Source organism: Staurois parvus, unplaced genomic scaffold (genome assembly GCF_062004578.1).
Source record: "Staurois parvus isolate SC_StPar_1 unplaced genomic scaffold, SC_StPar_1.0 ptg000538l, whole genome shotgun sequence".
NCBI lineage: Eukaryota > Metazoa > Chordata > Amphibia > Anura > Ranidae > Staurois > Staurois parvus.
The window spans coordinates 7830001-7854494 of NW_028318334.1; the positions used below are offsets into that span (position 1 = coordinate 7830001).

Below are 24494 nucleotides of genomic sequence, written 5' to 3' on the forward strand. Positions count from 1 at the left end.
GAGGAACCCTAGGGTTCTGTAAAACCCTGGTTGAGAAACCCTGCACCAGAGATCGCTAGAGTTTCCTAGAGCTGTGGTATTGACTTTCCATCTGACAGTGCGTTCATATTTCCAGATCCATCGTCGCTTGGAAGAGCCGGTAGCATAGCATAACACCAATGACATTTATAGCTGACTGTAAGGACAGCATTCTGACCACCACTGTAAGGGGGACAATCTTTCTACCAACCACCAATGTAAGGGACATTTTCTTAATGACCCCCAATAGACTAAAACGGACAATAGTGTATACTCTCCAGCGCTCCAGGAATCAAATGCCAAAGGAAGGCCAAGGGAACCTGGACAAAAGGTTGCCTATGGATAGCGTTTCAGAGATGCAGCCCTCCTCAGATGGGGGGGGGCTCTCTTCCCCAATAGACTAGGGGTTCCCTGTGACCTGAACATTTTTTCAAGGGTTCCTCTAGGATGGCATTGTGACCAACACTGTAAGGGGAACAATTTTCCCACTGATCACCATTGTAGGGGCATTTTCCTAATGACCCCTAATGGGCTAGTTTTAACAGGAGTTCCTTGAGATGTGGTATTGACTTTCCATCTGATGTTGCCTTCATATTTCCAGGTCCATCGCCACTTGGGAGAGATGGCAGCATGACACCAATGTTATTTATTGCTGAGTGCAAAGGATGGCATTCTGACCACCACTGTAAGGGGGCAATCTTCCTACTAACCAATGTAAGGGATATTTTCCTAATGACCCACAATAGACTAACCTTATTAGGGTTTCTCTGTGACCTGAAAATGTTTTCAAGGGTATCTCTAGGGTAAAAAGGTTAAGAAAGGCTGACCTTGGTGATGATATGTCGTAATTAGACAGAAAGGCCAATTCACTAAGCTGTGACATGCTAATTGCCATATGAATCCTTATTTTTGGCCATGTGACTGTTATCATTGCTCCTCACTGACCCTCATTGCTGAAAATAACAGTCATCATAGGATATAATGATCATTTGAGTTTGAGAGAATTTTATAACCCCCCCCATTATGATTGTTTTTCCTTCCCTGCTTACCTGATGCTCGGCTGTGCACGATGCTCACCCACACAGCGGATCCAGTGTCATCCTGCTGAGATCCTCTTCTCAGCAGCCTCCACCAGGTCCCGCCCTGCCATGTTTTTCTGTGATGTCATCGGTAGGCTGCGCCGGCACTTCTGCATTCTGGCGCAGCCTTCCGATGACGTGCCACTAGTCCCACCCCTCTATTCAGCTAATGAATTGGGGTGATGTGCATGGTTCCCGTTGCCTCTAGGGGGCACTTACATCATTCACCTAGGCAAATGACAGACGGCAGGAATGGGACAAAACTCGTTAAAAAGAAAAAGTAAACAGAAGGAAAAAACAGCAACACATATAAAGGAGAATGGGGGACAAAGGGGGTGGGGTGAAGAGGAGGCAAGTTGCTATAAAGGGGGAAGAGCCATTTTAATTGAGCCTTTTGCATTCTATAGAAGGTAGGGTGGGGGATGGGCTGATCAATTTTGCACCAGCTGCAGCCAAGCATATTGCATTTGAATGTATTTACTCAGAATTCCCAGGTCTTGTGTCTAAAGGTGCCTACAGACATTGGATAATTTTCACCTTTACTTTGGAGAAGGGAACATTGATATGTTAGCAGTCCTCTCCAGAATCCTAGATGATGCTCCACAGGACAAACTGCAGAACTGGGGAGACAGGATGGGTTTCTCAGCCAATAGCTACTGCTTGCCCACAAAAGAACCAGCCCCTGCAGAGCTCCCCTTCCAACCTTCATAGAAACAAGCGTGCCAATTCAGGTAATACCCATGTGTATGTAGAAAGTAAAACATGCCTCACCCGGCCCCCCCTTCTACCTGCAGGCAGCTTCCCTACCCGAAGTCCAGGTATGGAACTGATCTACAAGCTATTCATTTTACTTTTTGTACAGATCCTAAACATACAGATCCTAGATAATTGGGATACCACTGAAAAACATCATTTTGTCAAAGAGTCCAGAGGATGTACATAGGATGAAATTGATATTTTGTTCATGGAAAATGTTAACTGACAGTTACAGTGACTTTAAAAGACATCCCTATTCTCTAATAATAATCCATACACATCTACTACTTAACTCCTTTGCGTCTGCGCCTCCCGGCCCTTTAAGAGTTTCAGAAGCCGGGAGGCGGGGCAGGGTTTTAGGGTCATGCAATTCGCTGTCATGGCGGTCACATGATCAGAAAAGATCCCGATCGCAAGGGGAGATCGGGACCTTTCCGTGAGTCACGGACATATGTGCTGGGAGCGCGCAGGGCTTACACTCTCAGCACATACGTGTTTTCAAATGGTATGCAAATATGTGGACGCTCGGCGTCAAGGCCCAGACACCAAGAGGCCGCATATTTACATGTGCTTGGCGTGTAGGGGTTAAAGTGTTACTAAACCCACAACAATAAAATGAGCCTGTATATGCAGTAAAGCATGCCTGTTATACTCACTGTGGAACCTAAGGGGTTCATCGTTTGTATTGTGTAAAGAGGCTGTTTGATCCTGTCTTCTCTGCCCCTCCTCTTGTTGAAATGTCCACCTCATACAGACTGAATCCATAGTCACATGCTCAGTTTGGTGTGTATTGCTAAAGAGGTTTTTTTTTTTAAGTTTTTTCTTGGGAGGGTGCATGAGATCAGCACAGGGTCAATCAGCACTGTCCAGACAGAGGGTCAGAGGTTTCACATCCTCCTAGAGCAGAATTAAAACTCCTCCTAGAAGCTTTAACCAGTGCTCTGCTGGACACTGATAGAAGTCACAAGACTGCTCTCCTGAAGGATGAGAAAAGGTATTTAGCAGTTTTTAGATTTACTAATATAATTGCATTTCCATGTTCTGTGTACTGTGGGAGACCAAATATAGTGAATGCAGGGTCCTGGATTTAGTAACACTATAATGGTCATGTAATCTATTTTCCATAAAAATGTTCTTACTGTGCTTTTTTTGCTTCCTTGTCGTGAACTCCGAAACCTCCCCTTTTCCCCCTCACTGAAGTGATTGTTAGTTGCAGTCATGTGCACAGATCTATGCATGCTACATATCCCATAGTTCATAATCCATCTCAGAAATGGGCAAGTAAAGGTGGCTACATTCCTACATACAGTGAAATCATGGAGAATGAACATAGCCACCCTCTAACAGGAAGTCAGATCCACAGTAAGGGGAATGTATTAAAATTGGATCAGACAGAATCTGTAAATGGCAACCATTCAGCTTCTATCTTTCATTTTCAAAGCTTAACTGAACAAACAGAAGATTGAAGCTGATTGGTTGCCATGCACAGCTGCTCCAGTTTTACAAAATTCCGCCAAATGAAAACTTGCAATGCCAGAAAGCCTGAAGTAACCCCACTGGTAACAGAACGTGGGAGCTGGTGTCCTAACATCGATTCAGAGCCACGCCGCCAGACGCATTTCACCTCGTCCTCCCTTCAAACAGAGATCTAAATAAGCCCTGCATCCTCCACTCCAGAGCACCATGAAGTCATGAGGTCAGTACAGGAAAATCACCCTCATTGGCTACAGCCAAAAACAGTAAAGGCATTTAAATGCTCAAAAACGAACAAAGAAATGGGTAGATGTTAACAGAGACTTATACGTTCTAGACATAAACCTTTATTCACACAGCTTGGTAAAACCAGCAAATCATCAGCAAAAGCTATCTCTTCCCAAGCAATAATTGACCTCTGTAGGCCTTGTTGACACTTGTAGTTGGGGGGCAGTAAAAAAAACAGTTTATCTGTGTTTTTACCACCCCCTAACTGCTCTAAGCAGAACTAAAGTTACTGATTTAACAGTTTCCCAAAACAATTTAATTTACGGCATGAAATGAATAATAACTGTCACATTTGCTTGTGCCCTCAACCAAACTGTCCATCAAATGGCTGGTGTCATAATTGATCACAGGCAGCACCACGGCAACTGTCAATCACAGTTGAAGAGGGCAGCTTCCTTGGCTGTAAAATATTGGAGGGTTTAGTTCTGATTTAAGCTGAAAAGGCAGCAGACATATGCCACCTGGGAGGCTTTGCACTGCAGTGTGGTATAAGTGATCCCAACTTTTGTGTTTGGCGGACGGTACCGTCCAGCAAAAGCAACGCATTCAACTGAATGTGGTTGCAGAATGCTGGTGTGGGGTGTAAGAGGTTACAACATGAAGTGAAGAGCTGATATAACGCCTCCTCACCACCGATCATATGCCCTCTGAAGAGTGATCTGGACACAGATCGCACTTCAGAGGGCACCACATGTATAAAAAAAAAAAAAGCCTGTCAATCTTCAAGTAAGAAACCATTACATGGATGTACATACATACAATAAAAAGGTAGGAAAGTTTTCTGTTAATCATCTAAAAAAAAAAAAAAAAGGAGTACATCATCTGGAGGGACCACATATACCTCTCCGTCTGTTTCCGAAAAAAGAGGCGAGCCAGATTTCCTAACAAGGAAAATATGTGCGCAGGATTTTATGTGCGGCCACAATGGCTCTGAGGTAAAGCGGAATGCTGTGGTGGTCTTTTGTCCCAAAAGAACAGCATTTGGTCTTTTTTTATGTGACGAAAAACAAAGGAGGGCCGTTGGCTGGAAGGTTCAGCTCATTTTTTAAACATGTCAACATTTGGCAATGCTCCTTTTCTATAGGATTTAGATATGATACCTGGAGAAAAATACAATACGGACAACAACTGCCAACACACAGCGCTTGGCGACATGAAATTACCTGGGCGCGGACTGAGCGCGGACTGGGCGCGGATTAACCATTTGTCCACCAGGGTCATTTTTTTGTTTATTTCTACGCACATTAAAATTTTATTTTTGCTGGAAAGTATTTTAAACTCCTAAAAATTATATATTTTCTGAAAGCAGAGACACTGGAGAATAAAATGGTGACTGCTGCCATTTTTTATGTTACACAATATTTATGCAAATGCATATTTATGGAAAAAAAACATCAAAAATAAATACAATAAATTACTGTATATTGCAAACAAACACAGTATAATACCCATTTCTTGGTAAAATATAAAAGATGGTGTTATGTCAAGTAAATAGATACCACACAAGCCAAACTTTAAAATTGGGTGCACCCATAAGATCACGAAATGGTATGGTACCCAACATTTTTTATAAATGAGGCTTTAAAACCCTTTACAGGTAATCAGTTTGAAGATAACTGTAAATGATGGCGCACAGCGGTTTTTTTTTCTGCCCAAATGCTCTTCTCTAAAATGGGCAAGTGGTGTTTTTTTTGCCACTATACGCCTGTAAACGTCTATGAAGGGGCGTTTAGAGGCAAAAAAAAAAAACATCAAACACCTGTAAAACAGGCATTTTTTAGCTATAGTGTGCATGAGGCCTTAATCAGCACAGTGGTTAAATGGTTACCACTTCCACCTGGCAGTACTAGGGTCCTTGGTTTGAATCCAAACCATGGCACCACCTGCCTGGAGTTTGCATGTTCTCCCTGTGCCTGCGTGGGTTTCCTCCCGGTACTCCGGTTTCCTCCCACGCTCCAAAGGCATGCTGGTAGGTTAATTGGCTCCTGTGTAAATTGGCCCTAGTATGTGTATGTATGAATGTGAGTTAGGGACCTTAGATTGTACGCCCCTTGAGGGTTAGGGACTGATGTAAATGTACAATATATATGTAAAGCGCTGTGTAAATTTTCAGCGCTATATAAGTACCTGAAATAAATAAATATTCAACGCTTCTGATTGCCTGGAAGCACAAAAGTAGCCTAGTGCTTCCATCCAATCAACTTGATATTATTATTATTATACAATATTTATAAAGCGCCAATAGTTCGCTCAGCGCTATACATTACAATGGAAGACAATACATGCGACAGTACAACAACAATACAATGTGATACACGAGGGGTTCGAGGGCCCTGCTCCTTGGAGCTTACAATCTAGGAGAGAGGGGATAGTGGTACAGGAGGAAAAACTGTGGGGGGTGGAGTGGTAGGAAGAGTGGAGGAGATCGGCAATTAGCAGGGGGTGGGGTAGGCTTCCCTGAAGAGATGAGTTTTCAGGGTGCGCCTAAAGGAGAGGAGAGTAGGTGATAGTCTGATGGATTGGGGTAGGGAGTTCCAGAGGATGGGTGATGCCCTGGAGAAGTCCTGGAGACGGGCATGGGAGGAGGAGACTAGGGAACTAGGGAGTAGGAGGTCTTGTGAGGAGCGGAGTGTGCGTTTTGGGTGGTATTTGGATTAGGTCAGTGATGTAGTTTGGGGCAGAGTTATGGACAGCTTTGTACGTCAATGTTAGGCTTTTGAATTTAATGCGTTGGGCAATCGGAAGCCAGTGGAGGGATTGGCAGAGGGGGGTGGTGGATACGGAGCGGTTGGTAAGGTGGATGAGTCTGGCTGCCGTATTCAGGATCGACTGAAGCGGGTATACCCAGCGGCGAGGCAGACCAGTAAGGAGGGAGTTGCAGTAATCGAGTCGTGATATGATGAGGGAGTGGATGAGCTGCTTAGTGGTTTCTGGGGCTAGGATTGCCCGTATTTTGGCGATGTTGCGGAGGTGGAGTCTGCATGAGTTTGTTAGCAATTGGACTTGGGGCTGGAAGGATAGATTGGAGTCAAGAATGACACCAAGTACTCTGGCTTGTGGGGTGGGCCTGATGGTGGCATTGTTGGACGTGATGGAGAAGTCAGTGATATGATTCATTTACCCTAGGTTCACACCTAAGTGTGCAGAAACGCAGTACAGTCCATTTAACATGATTTCCTATGGGACGTGTTCACACCTGTGCGTTTTTTGGAAAGGGCCGGGGACTTTTTTTGAACGCAAAAAGTTGCATTTTTGGTTTTTTGAACGCAAAAAGTTGCATTTTTGGTTCTATAGACTTCAATGGAAACGCTGCAGATAAACATATATTGTGTTTTTGCCATGTTTTTAATGCGTTTTGCATTTTAAATCTGCCTAGCAACAAGAAAAATTTAAAAAATAAATTTAAAAAGAAACGCATCAAAAACACAATGCAAAACGCAATGCAGAAACAGCTCAAACGCAACCTGCATAGGTGTGAACCTCTCCTTAATCAAAACTCAGGGTACATGTGTATGGAACATTGATCGGATTATGTTTGCCGTACAATTGATTTTTACAGCCAGTCCATTTGGATCGAACATTTTATAGCACCGTAGGGTCAATTCACTAGAGTTAAATAATGACTGAAAAAAATGTGCATGCAATAAATTTTTTGCAAATGTGCAATTCACTAAGAAGTTTGCGGTAAATAACTCTAGCGATAAAATATTGTTATTGCGGTAATTACCACATATTTTCATGCCGTAATTTATCATGCGGTAGCTGGTTGTTAAGGAAGCCAGCTGCAGTGTCCTGAATAAAGGATAACTCATCAGCTGTCAGCGAGTGTCCCATTGACAGCTGAATGAAAACAAAACATGCCAGCAATGCCGACACATTTTTAATTTTGCGTTAAATACCACAGAATCATAATTTGTTTGTGAACTGGACATTTTGTTACCTAATGCGGTCATTTATGCAAATGAGTCATGTGACAGTGTTATTGCATGCGGTAACCTTTAGTTCTCATTCACACTGGACGTTTTTACAGCGGCTGTTTTTCGCTTTTGATGTTTTTTCTACAGCCAGTAAACTCCCCAGCATGTTATCCTATGTGTCCATGCACACATAGACAGTAATCAGTGTTTTTTGGCTGGGGTGTTTTTTTGGCTGGAAAAAAAACCTGGGACTAGTGGGTTTCTAGAGGAGTTTTGTAGCTGTAAAAATGCTTTAACTCTGTAAAAACGCCGCAAACCGGTGTTTTTGGAATTTTTTTGACAAAAAATATATATAATTTTTTGGGGGAAAGAAAAATGCCAAAAAACACAAACGCGGAAAAACATCGCTAAAAGCAGAAAAACGCCACTAAACGCTAATGCAAACATGCTAAAAAAAGCTGGAAAGTAGTGGGTTTCTAGAGGATTTTTTTAGCTGTAAAAATGCTGTAATGCTGTAAAACGCAGTAAAATGCCACAAACTGGGTTTTTTGGACTTTTTTTAAAGAAAAACACAAAAAAAAGGCAAAAAACGCAAATGTTGAAAAACGCTGGAAAAAGCTGCTAAATGCGAATGCAAAACCACTAAAACAAGCTGAAAAACTCACTTTTTTACATGACTTTACACAGCTAACGTTACCAGAGTTATAACGTGCTGTGTGCATGGGGCTTCAGTGAATCGACGAGATACGCCTCTGCCCGCTGGACTATGGACAACCAACCCTCCCACCACTCCTATCCGCCCTCCCGGGCACCTCCCCAAAATGCCTCTTCCACTCCTCCTTCTCAATTTCCTCTCCTCTGTTCCCAAAATCCATTCACTTTATCCCTCTGCTCCTCCTAAAACAATTGTATATTGTGTCCTCACTGCTTCCTTCACCCCTCTACGGCACCCACCACCTCCTCCTATTACTCCGCTCTCCCACTGACCCGAACACCTCCACTAGTAGTTTCTCACACTCCTGCACATCCCGCTCCCATGCCAACTTTCTCACCCTTCTCCTCCTCCTAATCGCGGGGGACATCTCCCCGAATCCTGGCCCTCCACCACCTCCCTCACCCGCACAACACCCTCCCACCTCCACGTCCTGCCGCAACCCCTACAACTTAGTATCTGTCCCCCTGCTCCCTAAAATCTCCCCTCCATTTTCATGTGCACTCCTGAATGCCCGATCAGTGTGCAACAAGCTTACCGCCATCCACGACCTCTTTGTTTCCCGCTCCCTCAACCTCCTAGCGATTACGGAAACCTGGATCCAGGCCACTGACTCTACCTCCCCTGCTGCACTCTCCTACGGAGGTCTCACCTGGACCCACTCACCCAGGCCCAACGGTCGTAAAGGTGGTGGGGTTGGTCTGCTCCTGTCACCGCAGAGCACCTTCCGAGTCCTCCCAAACCCCCCCTCCCTATCCTTCACCTCCTTCGAGGCCCACTGCGTCTGACTATTCTCCCCAACCCCCCTGAAGATTGCTGTGATATACCGGACTCCTGGATCCATACCCCGCTTCCTGGATGACTTTTCCTCCTGGCTACCCTTCTTCTCCTCTGAGCTACCCACCATCATCCTTGGGGATTTCAACATCCCTGTCAACCTCGACAACCCGGACACATCCCATCTCCTCCACTTAACCTCCTCCTTTGCACTTGCACAGTGCATACAATCCACCACCCACTCCGACGGGAATATCCTTGATCTTGTCTTCTCCAACCGCTGCGCTCCCCACAACCTCACTAACACCCCCTTCCCTCTCTCTGACCACAACCTGATTACCTTCTCTATCTCCTCGTCCTCCAACGCCTACCCCTCCAAATGTCACACTATTACCAGCAGTGACCTCCGCAACCTTAACCCTGCCCCCCTGAACTCTGCAGCTGATCAACTCCACGACAGCATCCTCCCCGTCCTGCCCCGACTTGGCTATGACCGCCTACAACAACGCGCTGTCAACAGCCCTTGACTCACTAGCACCTTTAACCACACGCAACATCAGACCCCGACCGCTCCAGCCCTGGCAGACTGATCACACCAAAACCCTCAAACGACACAGTTGTGCCCTGGAGTGACTATGGCGCAAAACCAAATCCCAACAAGCCTTCACCCGCTACAAATCTGCCTTCCACACCTACACCTCCTCCCTCCACGCAGCCAAACAAGCTTACTTCCTGACCCTCATCAAGGCCCTCTCCTCCAATCCTCGCCGACTTTTCTCCACTCTCTACTCTCGCTACCCCCACCTCCACCCAGCACCTCACTCACCGCCCTTGAGATTGCCAATCACTTCAAAAACAAGATTGACACAATTCGCAAGGACATCGCTGCAACTCACACGCCCTCTCGACCCGTCCCCTCTCACACAGCTACCCCCTCATCCCCCCTCCCCTCGACATAACCCGCAGGGACTTCGTCGCTGCTCAAACTCCCTCCAACCCCGTTCCCACTCACTCGGCTACCCCCTCATCACCCCTCTCCCACGGCCCCACCACTGATCTGACCTCTACTTCCACCCCACCCTACATTCCTCATACTGAAGCCCCCCCAACACTCTGCACCTTTGACCTTACTACCATCGAGGAAATCTCCAAGATCCTCTCTGATGCCCGCCTCACCATCTGCCCCCTCGACCCTATCCCTTCACAACTCCTACGACCTCCCTCCCCCTCCATCCTACGCTCCCTCACCCACATCTTTAATCTCTCCCTCTCCTCCGGCACTTTCCCCTCCCCTCTGAAACATGCACACATCACCCCCATACTTAAAAAGCCCTCCCTGGACCCCAATGACCCGAACAACCTCAGACCCATCTCCCTGCTCCCATTTACATCCAAACTCCTCGAGCGCCTAGTCTACACCCGCCTAAACTCTCACCTCAACGATAAGAACCTCCTCAATCCCCTACAGTCCGGCTTCCGTCCCCTACACTCCACTGAAACTGCCTTACTTAACCACTTCCAGACCGGACACTTTTACCCCCTTCCTGTCCAGGGCAATTTTCAGCTTTCAGCGCTATCACACTTTGAATGACAATTACGCAGTCATGCAACACTGTACCCAAATAAATTTTTTACCATTTTTTTGAGACAGATAAAGCTTTATTTTGGTGGTATTTATTCACTGCTGGGATTTTTATTTTTTTTGCTATGTAAATGAAAAAGTCCAAAAATTTTGAACAAAAGTGTTTTTTTTATAAAATTTTGCAAATAAATAATATTTCATCATAAATCTTTGCCAAAATGTATTCCGTTAACTTTTTAGTAAAAAAACAAAAAAAACAAAAATTAGTTTATAACCAAAAATTATAATTTTTAAACATTTTTTCTTACATTTTTATTTTATTTGTTTATATTATTTTTTATTTATTTTATTTTTTTTACATACTGTCACCCTAGCAGTACAGTGTCACCATGGTGACACTGTACTACTTGTGGGGGGTGATGAAGATTTTTTTTTTTTTACAATGATTGCTTTTACACCCATATAGGATGTAAAAGCAATCATTTCTGTTTCTCTCTGTGTGCATTCCTGCACTCATTGAGAAGTACTGAGTGAGCTGTGATTGGTCACAGCTTGTCACATGGTACAAGGCTGTTGTGAATAGCCTTGTACCATGTGACCTCTGTGATCATTCACAGATTTCACAAGTAGTAAGCAATGATGTCAGAAGTGACATCTTGCTTACTACTTTGCATCTGATCACTGATTGGCCAATCAGTGATCACATGACCGGAGGACACAGCGGGCACCGGATCGCGGTGCTGCACGCTCCCAGGGAGCACGCACAAGCAGGGTGCGGGGAGGCCGTTCATAAACGGCCACCCGACCCTGTACTGCCACCGTCCGGCCGTTTATATGCAACGGCCGGTCGGGAAGTGGTTAAACTCTCCAACGACCTGCTAACCGCCAAAGCTAATGGCCACTATTCAGTGCTCCTACTCCTTGACCTCTCTGCAGCCTTCGACACAGTCGACCACCCCCTCCTCAAAAAACTACACTCCCTTGGCCTCAGAGATTCTGCTCTCTCCTGGCTCTCATCCTACCTGTCACAACGCTCTTTCAGCGTTACCTATAACGCTACCACCTCCCCCTCACTCCCCCTCTCTGTTGGGGTCCCTCAAGGCTCCGTGCTCGGGCCCCTTCTCTTCTCCTCTACACCTCCTCCCTTGGCCAACTCATACACTCTCACGGCTTCAACTACCACCTATATGCCGATGACACACAAATCTATCTCTCAACCCCCCACCTCACCCCCTCAGTCTCCGCCCCGAATCACACACCTACTGAGCGACATATCAGACTGGATGTCTCTCCACTTCCTTAAACTGAACCTCTCCGAAACCGAGTTTCTTGTCTTCCCCCCAGCCCGGACACCACCCCCATTGACTTCTCCATCACATCCAACAACGCCACCATCAAACCCACCCCGCAGGCCAGAGTACTTGGTGTCATTCTGGACTCCCACCTAATCTTCCAGCCCCAAGTCCAATCTTTAACAAGCTCGTGCAGACTCCCGTGCAGACTCCACCTCCGCAACATCGCCAAAATACGCACGTTCCTAACCCCAGAAACCACTAAACAACTCATCCACTCCCTCATCATATCACGACTCGATTACTGCAACTCCCTCCTCACTGGCCTGCCTCGCTGCTGGTTATCCCCGCTTCAGTCGATCCTGAATACGGCTGCCAGACTCATTCACCTTTCCAACCGCTCCATTTCCGCCACCCCCCTCTGCCAATCCCTCCACTGGCTTCCAATTGCGCAATGGATCAAATTCAAAATCCTAACACTGACGTACCAAGCCGTCCACCATACTGCCCCGAACTACATCGCTGACCTAATATCCAAGTACCACCCAGCCCGCACACTCCGCTCCTCACAAGACCTCCTTCTCTCTAGTTCCCTGGTCTCCTCCTCCCATGCCCGCCTCCAGGACTTCTCCAGGGTGTCACCCATCCTCTGGAACTCCCTTCCCCAACCCATCAGATTATCACCTACTCTCCTCTCCTTTAGGCGCACCCTGAAAACCCACCTCTTCAGGGAAGCCTACCCCACCCCCTGCTAACTTGCCAACCTCCTCCACTCTTCCTACCACTCCATCCCCCACAGCTATCTCCTCCTGTGCCACCATCCCCTCCCTCCTAGATTGTAAGCTCGAAAGAGCAGGGCCCTCGATCCCCTCATGTTTTGCATTGTATTGTTGTTGTTCTGTCCCCCTTTGTAATGTACAGCGCTGAGCGAACTATTGGCGCTTTATAAATACTGTATTATAATATTAATAATCCTATCCTGTACTGGGGATCATGGAAAAGCACTGTGCGATTAATCAGCGATCACCATTCAGAAGACAAAAAAAAAGATGGCTGCTCATTTGAAGCATGCTGCTACTATCTGCAATCGGTCACATATATATGACGCCAATAATCGCATAACCGTTACCAAATGTCAGCATGCCACGTGACAGGCTCACCGTCTTATAGTGTGATCACTCACATGGTCACCTGACTACAAAGCATCCACAAACTTTACAAAATAACATCTATTCTAAAAGGGTCCGCTTAACCCCCCCCCCCCCGCCTCCTGATTACCCAAAATCCAGCACCCCCATGTCCTGCCAGAACTGGGGGCAGCAACCAAGGTGCCATGGCAAATCCAATGCAAAGCACACTTTGTTTTTCCCCATTAAAGTGACAAATGTGTTCAATGCAGGCACCCAATTGTGTACTATTTTAGCCAAGCAGTCAAATATCGCATATCGCCTGGCAGCATTAGTCAAACCTGGCATCTTGTGAACGTGCGTTTTTGCAAGCTTTTTGTGCAGGTTTCCACATGCATAGGGCAGTCCGTTCATTTCAATAGGCTTCCCTACATTATTATTATTATTATTACTACGAGTTTATATAGCGCCAAATGCAAACAATGCATAAATCTTGTGTACATTTTTTGGACATTTGCACCTTTTTTAACCATGCGCTTTGAGGAGATTATATCATGTTTTGATGAGTACAAAAAATGCACATCTGCTGGCTGCGTTTAGCCTGCCATAAACAAGAAGTGCGACATGCGTTTTTTGTGTGTCCATGAAATGTAGCCTTAGGCGAGGTTCGCACCTACGCAGTTTGCGTTTGAGCCATTTCTGCATTATGTTTTGGGTTGCGTTTTTGCACCTGCATTTTTGGCGCGTTTTTGATGTCTTTTTTTTTACATTTTTTTGTTAGGCAAATTTACAATTCAAAACACAGCAAAAATGCTACAAGAGAATATACAAATACAATACGTTAAGAACATAATAGTAGAATAACAGAAAATAATAACAGAATATACTAATATAATAAGATGAGAATATAATAATAGAAGATACCAAGAATATATGAATAGAATAACATACGGTAATATGAATTTTAGTGCTGCACTTCACATTTTCAGTCATTATTAGGTTTTCATACTACCTATTTGTGGCAGCTGCTTTGTATCATTAGACAGCGCGGATATATATTTTTTTATTTTAAGAATATTATAATAAGATGAGAATATAATAATAAAATATGCTACTATAAGATGTTAAGAACACTATAATAGTATATAATAATAAAAGATAATAAGACAAGAATATATTAATAGAAGAAAATAGGAATAGAATACTAATATAATATAATGTAATATAATATAATAATAGAACATCAATATAAAACAATGATAGCCCTTTTTAGACTTGTTGGATTTTTTGGTCATTCATGCTACATTAAAAAAAAAAATCTGTATGTGTAAGTCCAGATTTAGTCTTCAGAAGCCCACGTGTCCCCATCGGGAGATTTCCCCCACTTCCTGCCCCGGTGACACCCATAAAATGTTGTATTTGCCATCACAGCCCAATCCCCCCATACACATCGATGTAAACCTGTCCATGATCACTCACCTTGGCTCTCCTTTTTCCTCTTGGCCCCCTTCTTGGGGCCCCCATACTCTTCATTGATACAGCCCGATCCATCCAGCAGGTTGGGGCTGCTGCTCTCCAGGTCCCCGGAGCTGGGGTTGAGTCTCCTCCTGGCCTCGGAGGACCAGTCGGAGGGGAGGTAGGTGTGCTCTGGGTAGAGGCGCTCCTCCCGGGGGTAGGTGTGCGGAGCGGTGGCCAGGCAGGGTGCGGAGAAGTCCGGGTAGGTGCTGTAGTCCGGCTTCTGCGGGAAGAAGGGGAGCTGCTGATAGGGGAGCAGGGGAGCGCTGACCTCCCCCTGGGGGCCTCTCATACAGCCCCAGGACGGGGCGCTCCTCATACAGCTGCTGGAGGACGGATCCATGCCGGAGGATGAGTGTGTGATAGGGAGGAGAAGGGTGAGCTCAGCTCTTCATTCACTCATCATAGGACTGTGTGCGGAGGACGAGGCTCAGTTTATATAGAGGAGCAGGGAGGGTTAAATCCGGGCCCCTCCTAGTCCTCAGAGGTAACACTAGACCCCCATGTAATGGGCTCCTCATATACACAGCCTTTCATGTGTCCTCCCAACACTCAGCACACACTGCATCCCGACTATTCCACTTTACCAGCAAAAATCCTGGACAGACGCGTATAGAGCTGGGATCGCACCTTGTGTGTCGGAAACAACATTGCGCACTACACTGACGTGCTGCCCGTGAGCGGACCATTCACCCCCCCCCCCCCCGCCTCCTGATTACCCAAAATCCAGCACCCCCATGTCCTGCCAGAACTGGGGGCAGCAACCAAGGTGCCATGGCAAATCCAATGCAAAGCACACTTTGTTTTTCCCCATTAAAGTGACAAATGTGTTCAATGCAGGCACCCAATTGTGTACTATTTTAGCCAAGCAGTCAAATATCGCATATCGCCTGGCAGCATTAGTCAAACCTGGCATCTTGTGAACGTGCGTTTTTGCAAGCTTTTTGTGCAGGTTTCCACATGCATAGGGCAGTCCGTTCATTTCAATAGGCTTCCCTACATGCATACAATGCATCAATCTTGTGTACATTTTTTGGATATTTGCACCTTTTTTAACCATGCGCTTTGAGGAATTTATATAATGCTTTGATGAGTACAAAAAATGCACATCTGCTGGCTGCGTTTAGCCTGCCATAAACAAGACGTGCGACATGCGTTTTATGTGTATCCATGAAATGTAGCCTTGGGTGAGGTTCGCACATATGCAGTTTGCGTTTGAGCCATTTCTGCATTGTTTTGGGTTGCGTTTTTGCACCTGCATTTTTGGTGCGTTTTTGATGTCTTTTTCTTCTACTTTTTTTTTTTATTTTTTTGTTGCTAGGCAGATTTACAATTCAAAACAGCAAAAACACAGCAAAAACGCACTACATCCTTTTCTGTAGCGTTTCCATTGAAGTCTATGGAACCAAAAACGCAACTTTTTGCGTTCAAAAGAGTCCCTGAGCCTTTCCAAAAAACAAACCGGGTGAAACACTGAGATGTGAACCTGTCCCATAGGAAACCATGTTAAGTGGACTGCAGTTCAAAAACCGCTTAGGTGTGAACCTAGGGTTAAAGTTTGTGGTAATGGAATGGGAAAAATAGGCTGCTGAGCTGCAGTTTTATTGCTCTCCTGACTGCCTCCCTTAACCACTTACCTATAGAACACTGTCCCCCTTCCTGCCCAGGCCAATTTTCAGCTTTCAGCGCTGTTGCACTTCAAATGACAATTGCGTCGTCATGCAACACTGTGCCCATATGAAATTGTTGTCATTTTTTGAGACAGATAGAGCTTTATTTTGGTGTTATTTAGCCATCACTGGGATTTTAATGTTTTGCTAAACAAAAGGAAAAAAAACGGGAAATTAAAAAAAAAACAAAAACAAAAAAATGTCTTTGTTTTTGTTATAAAATTTGCCAATAAGTAATCTTTCTCCTTCACAGATGGACATTGTTAGGCTGCACTGATGGGGCGGCACTGATGGGCAATGATAGGCAACACTTATGAACATGGATGAACACTGATAGGCAGCACTGATGGGCACTAATGGCCACTAATAGGCAGCACTGATGGGCACTAATGACCACTAATAGGCAGCACTGATGGGCACTAATGGCCACTAATAGGCAGCACTAATGGTCACTAATAGGCAGCACTGATAGGCACTAATGGCCACTAATAGGCAGCACTGATGGGCACTAATGGCCACTAATAGGCAGCACTGATGGGTACTAATGGCCACTAATAGGCAGCACTAATGGTCACTAATAGGCAGCACTAATGGTCACTAATGGCCACTAATAGGCAGCACTGATGGGCACTAATGGCCACTAATAGGCAGCACTAATGGTCACTAATAGGCAGCACTGAAAGGCACTGACTGGCACTTATGGGGCTGCACTGATAATCAGGGCACTGATGGTTATTGTTCCTACTATCAGTGTAAAAGTCCCCTGTCATATTTGCCAGTTGCCGGCTCTCCTCTCCGCACGCTGTGACAGCATGAGAAGAAAGGAGTGCTACTAACCAGCGAGTCTGTTTACAATGTGATCAGCTGTGATTGGACGCAGTTGATCACATGGTAAAGGGCTGCTGTGATTGGCCCCTTACCATGATCTGTGATCAGCTGTGTCTGAGCACACCGTACACAGAGCGTACCAGAAGCGTACGGGCGTGGTTCTGCGAAGATGGCTATAAACACCCTCCAAGAACTGGACAACCACATTGTAGCCATTTTTTGGCTATAGGGCGGTCGGGAAGAGGTTAAAGAGTATGTTACCCCAACATTTCCTATTCCTGATAGCTGTCCGCTGTACCATACGTTGTACGGCCATCTTAAAACTCCTCGCTTACAATGGGGCTGTCCCTGCACTGCACAGGATAACTGCTTGTGAAGTCTAAGTGCCGGTCACACCAGTGCGATTTCAGGTGCAATTTGCGAATTGAAATCGCTTCTAATGAATGTGAATGTCAGCGTCTTAACCCGTGCGATTTGCTGCAGCCCAATTTCTAAAGTAGTTCTTGTATGACTTTTTCTGCAGTTTTGTTGCAATTTCACATACATAGAATATAATGGAAATAGCTGAAAATCTTCACAAGCAGCAATAAAGTCTTCAGAATTTGCACGTAAATCTCAGCAGTGTGACCATACACTATACAACCTGATTGTACAATCTCCTTTAGGTCTACCAACAACTATATAGTGCAAGGTCCTGCCTGATTCAATCAAAAAATGAGTTAAGTCTGTCCTCATATCAGGGGCGGACTGAACATTTGGAAACTCGGGCACTGCCCGAGGGCCCGGGGTCAGTAGGGGGCCCCATGAGATGCCCCTGGTACCTTTTTCATAGGCTTTTTTGAGTTTGGGCAAGGACACGGGCCCCATGATCCCCTATTGCCCGGGGGACCCATGAGTTGTCAGTCCGCCCCTGCCTCATATTATATAGTTTTGGTAAGTCTGAGCCTGGGTTCACATATATGTGGTGCAGTATATCGAATGTGATTTGCACAGGAACCGCACCACGGTTTTTGTATGGCTCTAATCGCACCAAAAACGCGCAGGACCTTTTTTTTTGTCCGCACTAGAATCTGATCGCATGGGTATTCACAGCTATGTGATCCGATTCTGCACACCACAACAAAATCACACCCCATTTATGTGAACCGCTGCGGGTGTGTAAGTTAAGTTAACATACCCTCAGCGGACCGCAAAACGCGGTGTGAAGAGCAGAATCGGATCGCATAGGTGTGAATACTCATGTGATCCGATTCTAGTGCGGACCAAAAAAAGGGTCCTGCACCTTTTTGGTGAGGGTGCGGTGCGATTAGAGCCATACAAAATGTATGGCTACAACCGCACCGCACACAAATCGCATGTGATTTGCATAAGAATGCGGTGGGGTTCCTGTGCAAATCACATGCGACATACCACACTGCATTCCTGTGCAAATCACATGCGACATACCGCACTGCATTCCTGTGCAAATCACATGCGACATACCGCACTGCATTCCTGTGCAAATCACACGCGATTTGTGTGCGGTGCGATTGGAGGCATACATTTTGTGTGGCTCTAATCGCACCGCACCCTCAACAAAAAGGTGCAGGACCCTTTTTTTGGTCCACACTAGAATCGGATCACATGAGTATTCACACCTATGCGATCTGATTCTGCACATCGCACCTCGTTTTGCAGACTGCTTTCAGGGTGTTATTACCTTAACATACACACCCGCAGCGGTTCGCATGTGGAATTTGAACAGAAAACGCTGCAAATTCTGCACCGCATCAGGGCTAAAGAAGATTGTACAATCAGATTGTTTAGTGTAAGAGCACTTTTTCTTACCTGATCCTTGCTCCCTTCTCTGGTGGTGGACTATCCCTTAGCCTCCTATTATCCAGTGCTGGGCTATTGTCCCTGCATTGGTCTTGATGATGTCAAAGGACCTTAGATCACCAGGAGAAGCTGCGGGGACCACTCTAGAAGTAAAGAGGAGCCTGCTGGAGAGGAGGATCAGGTAAGTGGAACTACACTTCCATGTCCTCTAGAAATAAAGGATCAGTAACCTGCCTCTGCAATGTGAGGAAGAAGTTTTCGTCTTCCTGGAATACAGATTTCAGGATAGGCTCGCATTTGTGCAGTGTTGTGCATTTATTTTTTTTTCGCATTACTGTGCATTGTGATAGGACAGCCCATTCATTAAAATGTCCTGCCTACTACATCCAAATCCCACCAAAACAATGCGTGACTCTTTTCTGTAATCTCGCCATGCCATGACGCATGGTCACTATGCGTTTTATTGCCTGATTTATCACACACTTCACAGCACACCTACAAAAATCACACAAATGTCAACCTAGCCTACATGTATGGCACATCAAATGATCTTCTCAATCTTCCACTTGTATTTTTCTCCTGGACAGTAAAGAAGACTCTCGTTCCCAGGGATGTCCAGAGCTGTTAATATGAGTGTCTGTCTCTCGCCATGGGGGATGGTGGCTGGTGTATGGGGGGGCAGTGGTAGTGGAAGACTCTCTTGGGTGGGAGGCAGGGGTGTTGTTGGTCAATATTAGGCTCTCTCTGTGGGAGGGGCGCCAATTTTTTTGTTGCCTAGGGCAGCACAAAACCTAAATACACCACTGCCCATGACTCCTGTCACAGAAACACAACCAGAAGTTAGTAGAAGTCTCCCTTCTAAAGCTGCACTAATGGATTTTCACACAAAAAGTCTCAGTACATTCGATGGCTTGACAAGTGCTATTCATAGGAACTTTAACATTCGATTTAGGAAATAATGAACTTTCCCAAACAAAAAAAACCACATACACTGTTAGAAATGAGTTACATAGTTCATCTGGCTGAAAAAAGACACTAGTCCATCCAGTTCAACCAACAGAGAAAAAAAAAAAAACACACACACACACAAATAGAAAACCTCCATATACACTATACAATACCCACAGTGGATCCAGAGGAAGGCAAAAATATTCCTTCCTGATCCCCCCGAGCGGCAATCAGATATTCCCTGGATCAACTTTACCTATCAATGTTAGTATCCAGTTATATTCTGTGTATCCAAGAAACAATCCAGGCCTTTTTTAAAGCAATCCACTGAGCTGGCCAGAGCCAACTCTTGAGGAAGTCTATTCCACAGCTCTTACTGTGAAGAAGCCTATCCATGTTTGGAGATTAAAGCTCTTTTCCTCCAGAACTAATTTGCTGGAGAAAAATGTTCCATCCCCCTTTTCTTTTCACTTTTCTACACACTACAAATTCCGACCGGTCCCCAATAAACTGGCCAAAATTGGCTCAGATGTTGCCCCAATCCCAACATCTGAAAACTAAAAGAGCGGAGTGGAAAATGGGTGGCTGAATCAGAGCTACATCCAATCAGATGCAGCCGCTGTTTGGGTATTTTTATAGCCAGTGGGGCTGGCCATCAAAATTCAAAAAGATTATGTATTAAGATTAGAATATAATAATATAATATACTAATATATTAAGAATAGAATAGAATAATGTGATAATAGAATATACTAAAAAAAGGATAGGAAAAAAGAAATAGAATAATAGAAGATAATAAGATAATAGCTACATAGAAGAATAGAATAGAATAATAAGAATAGAATACTAAAATATAGAAAGTTAAGGACATAATAATAGAAGATAGTAAGATAAGAATATTAGTTGAATATAATCTCATAATGTAATATAACACAAATAGAACAATAGAATAATAAAATATACTAAAAAAAAGTTAAGAACATAATAATTGATTGTACTCCCCTTGAGGGTTAGGGACTGATGTGAATGTACAATATATATATGTGTAAAGCGCTGCGTAAATGGACGGCGCTATATAAGTACCTGAAATAAATAAATAATAGAATAGCATATAATAATATGATTAGAATATAAGAGAATATTAGAATATACTAATATAATAAGTTACATATAAGAACATAATGATAGAATAATAGAAAGTAATAATAGCTGATAATACTAGACTAGGATTAGACTATAATAATAATATAATATTAATAGGATTAAAATAAAATATGATAATAGAATACACTAATATAAAGGAATAGGAAAATAATAATAGAATAATAGAAAATAGTAAGATAAGAATATATTAGTGGAATAATAGAATATATTATAATTAATATAATACAAATAGAATAATAAAATTTACTAATATAATAAGTTAAGAACATAATAATAGAAAATAATAAAAGAATATACTAAAATTATATAATTAGAATAAACTAAAATAAAATTACTAGAATATAATAGAGTCATATAATAAGTTAAGAACATAATAGAATATACTAATATAACAGGTTTAGAATATAATAGAATATACTAAAATAATATGATTATAAAAGAATAAATTAAGAACATAATAATCGAACATACTAATATAATAGGTTTAGAATACAACAGAATATACAAATACAATACGTTAAGAACATAATAGTAGAATAACAGAAAATAATAACAGAATATACTAATATAATAAGATTAGAATATAATAATAGAAGATACCAAGAATATATGAATAGAATAACATAATATGAATTTTAGTGCTGCACTTCACATTTTCAGTCATTATTAGGTTTTCATACTACCTATTTGTGCCAGCTGCTTTGTATCATTAGTCAGCGCAGATATATATTTTTTTATTTTAAGAATAATATAATAAAATGAGAATATAATAATAAAATGAGAATATAATAATAAAATATGCTACTATAAGATGTTAAGAACACTATAATAGTATATAATAATAAAATATAATAAGACAAGAATATATTAATAGAAGAAAATAGGAATATAATACTAGTATAATATAATGTAATATAATATAATAATAGAACATCAATATAAAACAATGATAGCCCTTTTTAGACTTGTTGGATTTTTTGGTCATTCATGCTACATTAAAAAAAAAATCTGTATGTGTAAGTCCAGATTTAGTCTTCAGAAGCCCACGTGTCCCCATCGGGAGATTTCCCCCACTTCCTGACCCGGAGACACCCATAAAATGTTGTATTTGCCATCACAGCCCAGTCCCCCCATACACATTGATGTAAACCTGTCCATGATCACTCACCTTGGCTCTCCTTTTTCCTCTTGGCCCCCTTCTTGGGGCCCCCATACTCTTCATCGATACAGCCTGATCCATCCAGCAGGTTGGGGCTGCTGCTCTCCAGGTCCCCGGAGCTGGGGTTGAGTCTCCTCCTGGCCTCAGAGGACCAGTCAGAGGGGAGGTAGGTGTGCTCTGGGTAGAGGCGCTCCTCCCGGGGGTAGGTGTGCGGAGCTGTGGCCAGGCAGGGTGCGGAGAAGTCCGGGTAGACGCTGTAGTCCGGCTTCTGCGGGAAGAAGGGGAGCTGCTGATAGGGGAGCAGGGGAGCGCTGACCTCCCCCTGGGGGCCTCTCATACAGCCCCAGGACGGGGCGCTCCTCATACAGCTGCTGGAGGACGGATCCATGCCGGAGGATGAGTGTGTGATAGGGAGGAGAAGGGTGAGCTCTGCTCTTCATTCACTCATCATAGGACTGTGTGCGGAGGACGAGGCTCAGCTTATATAGAGGAGCAGGGAGGGTTAAATCCGGGCACCTCCTAGTCCTCAGAGGTAACACTAGACCCCCATGTAATGGGCTTCTCATATACACAGCCTTTCATGTGTCCTCCCAACACTCAGCACACACTGCATCCCGACTATTCCACTTTACCAGCAAAAAACACAGCAGTTGAACTAAAGCAGGAGAACTTAAGCAGCAGGAAGACACAACAACAGCAAGAAACTCTTCTGCATGCTGGACAGACTGCAAGCAAACACCCTGGGAAACATCTCTTACATCTCACTAGTTAAATAATGACTGAAAAAAAAGTGCATGCAATAAATTTTTTGCAAATGTGCAATTCACTAAGAATTTTGCGGTAAATAACTCTAGCGGTAAAATATTGTTATTGCGGTAATTACCACATATTTTCATGCCGTAATTTATCATGCGGTAGCTGGTTGTTAAGGAAGCCAACCGCAGTGTCCTGAACAACGGATAACTCATCAACTGTCAGCGAGTGTCCCATTGACAGCTGAATGAAAACAAAACATGCCAGCAATGCCGACAAATTTTTAATTTTGCGTTAAATACCACAGAATCATAATTTGTTTGTTAACTGGACATTTTGTTACCTAATGCGATAATTTATGCAAATGAGTCATGTGACAGTGTTATCGCATGCGGTAATCTTTAGTCCTCATTCACACAAAGTTTTTACAGCGGCTGTTTTTCGCTTTTAATGTTTTTTCTACAGCCAGTAAACTCCCCAGCATGTTATCCTATGTGTCCATGCACACATAGACAGTAATCAGTGTTTTTTGGCTGGGGTGTTTTTTTGGCTGGAAAAAAAACCTGGGACTAGTGGGTTTCTAGAGGAGTTTTGTAGCTGTAAAAATGCTCTAACGCTGTAAAATGCCGTAAAACGCCGCAAACCGGTGTTTTCGGGGACTTTTTTTTAATTTTTTTTGGAAAAAAAAAAAATGCCAAAAAACACAAATGCGGAAAAACGCAGCTAAAAGCAGAAAAACGCCACTAAACGATAATGCAAACATGCTACAAAAAGCTGAAAAGTTGTGGGTTTCTAGAGGAGTTTTTTAGCTGTAAAAATGCTGTAATGCTGTAAAACGCAGTAAAATGCCACAAACTGGGTTTTTTGGACTTTTTTTTTAAAGAAAAACACTAAAAAAGCCAAAAAATGCAAATGTTGAAAAACGCTGGAAAAAGCCGCTAAATGCGAATGCAAAACTACTAAAACAAGCTGAAAAACTCACTTTTTTACGTGACTTTACACAGCTAACGTTACCAGCGTTATCATAACGTCCCGTGTGCATGGGGCTTCAGTGAATTGACCCCCATGTATGGCTACCACTAGACAAAATTTGTAGAATGTTTCTTAAAGTAACCACAACATTTACTGACACACAGGTGAGTTAAAAGCGCAATTAAAAAACTGCAACCAATCGCGAGATCCTATCTCCACTCTTAACTAGAAAACCGCTTTGGCTCCTGTTAAATTCAGAACAAATAGTGTATTTATATTTGTTTATACGTTGACCAGTTCTCACCTCTAGCTGCACCCGTTTTATAACTGTAGTCTGTTTCCTGAGAAACATCCCCCACTATTCATGTGATCCTTATCAGCTTCTAATTGGGGTGGAGTTGAATGTTCATTTGAGCATCTCCCTATAAATTTAGATCAGCTCATGGGGGGAGATCACTGATGGGGGGCACAGTATCTGATGGGGGTGCTGCATTGCGTGAGTGCTGCGTTGATGGAGTGCTAAGCAGTTAAACACAGCCGTTAAAGCAGGAGAACTTAAGCAGCAGGAAGACACAACAACAGCAAGAAACTCTACTGCACGCTGGACAGACTGCAAGCAAACACCCTGGGAAACATCTCTTACATG

The 24494-nt window shown here is 43.7% G+C and overlaps 1 protein-coding gene across 2 annotated transcripts in view; it reads right to left on the reverse strand.

Moving 5' to 3' along the window:
- Positions 1 to 22585, reverse strand: part of MEOX1 (mesenchyme homeobox 1) — a 117974-nt gene extending 95389 nt beyond the window's left edge. The window contains exon 1 of one of the 2 annotated variants that reach the window (XM_089690652.1): positions 22133 to 22585. In XM_089690652.1, coding sequence (XP_089546778.1) covers positions 22133 to 22511 — 379 coding nt within the window. In that variant the 5' untranslated portion in view covers positions 22512 to 22585. Of the gene's footprint in view, positions 1 to 14500; positions 14930 to 22132 lie in introns of those variants that run through there. The other variant, XM_089690651.1, reaches the window with a different exon arrangement.
- Positions 22586 to 24494: the final 1909 nt, after the last annotated feature.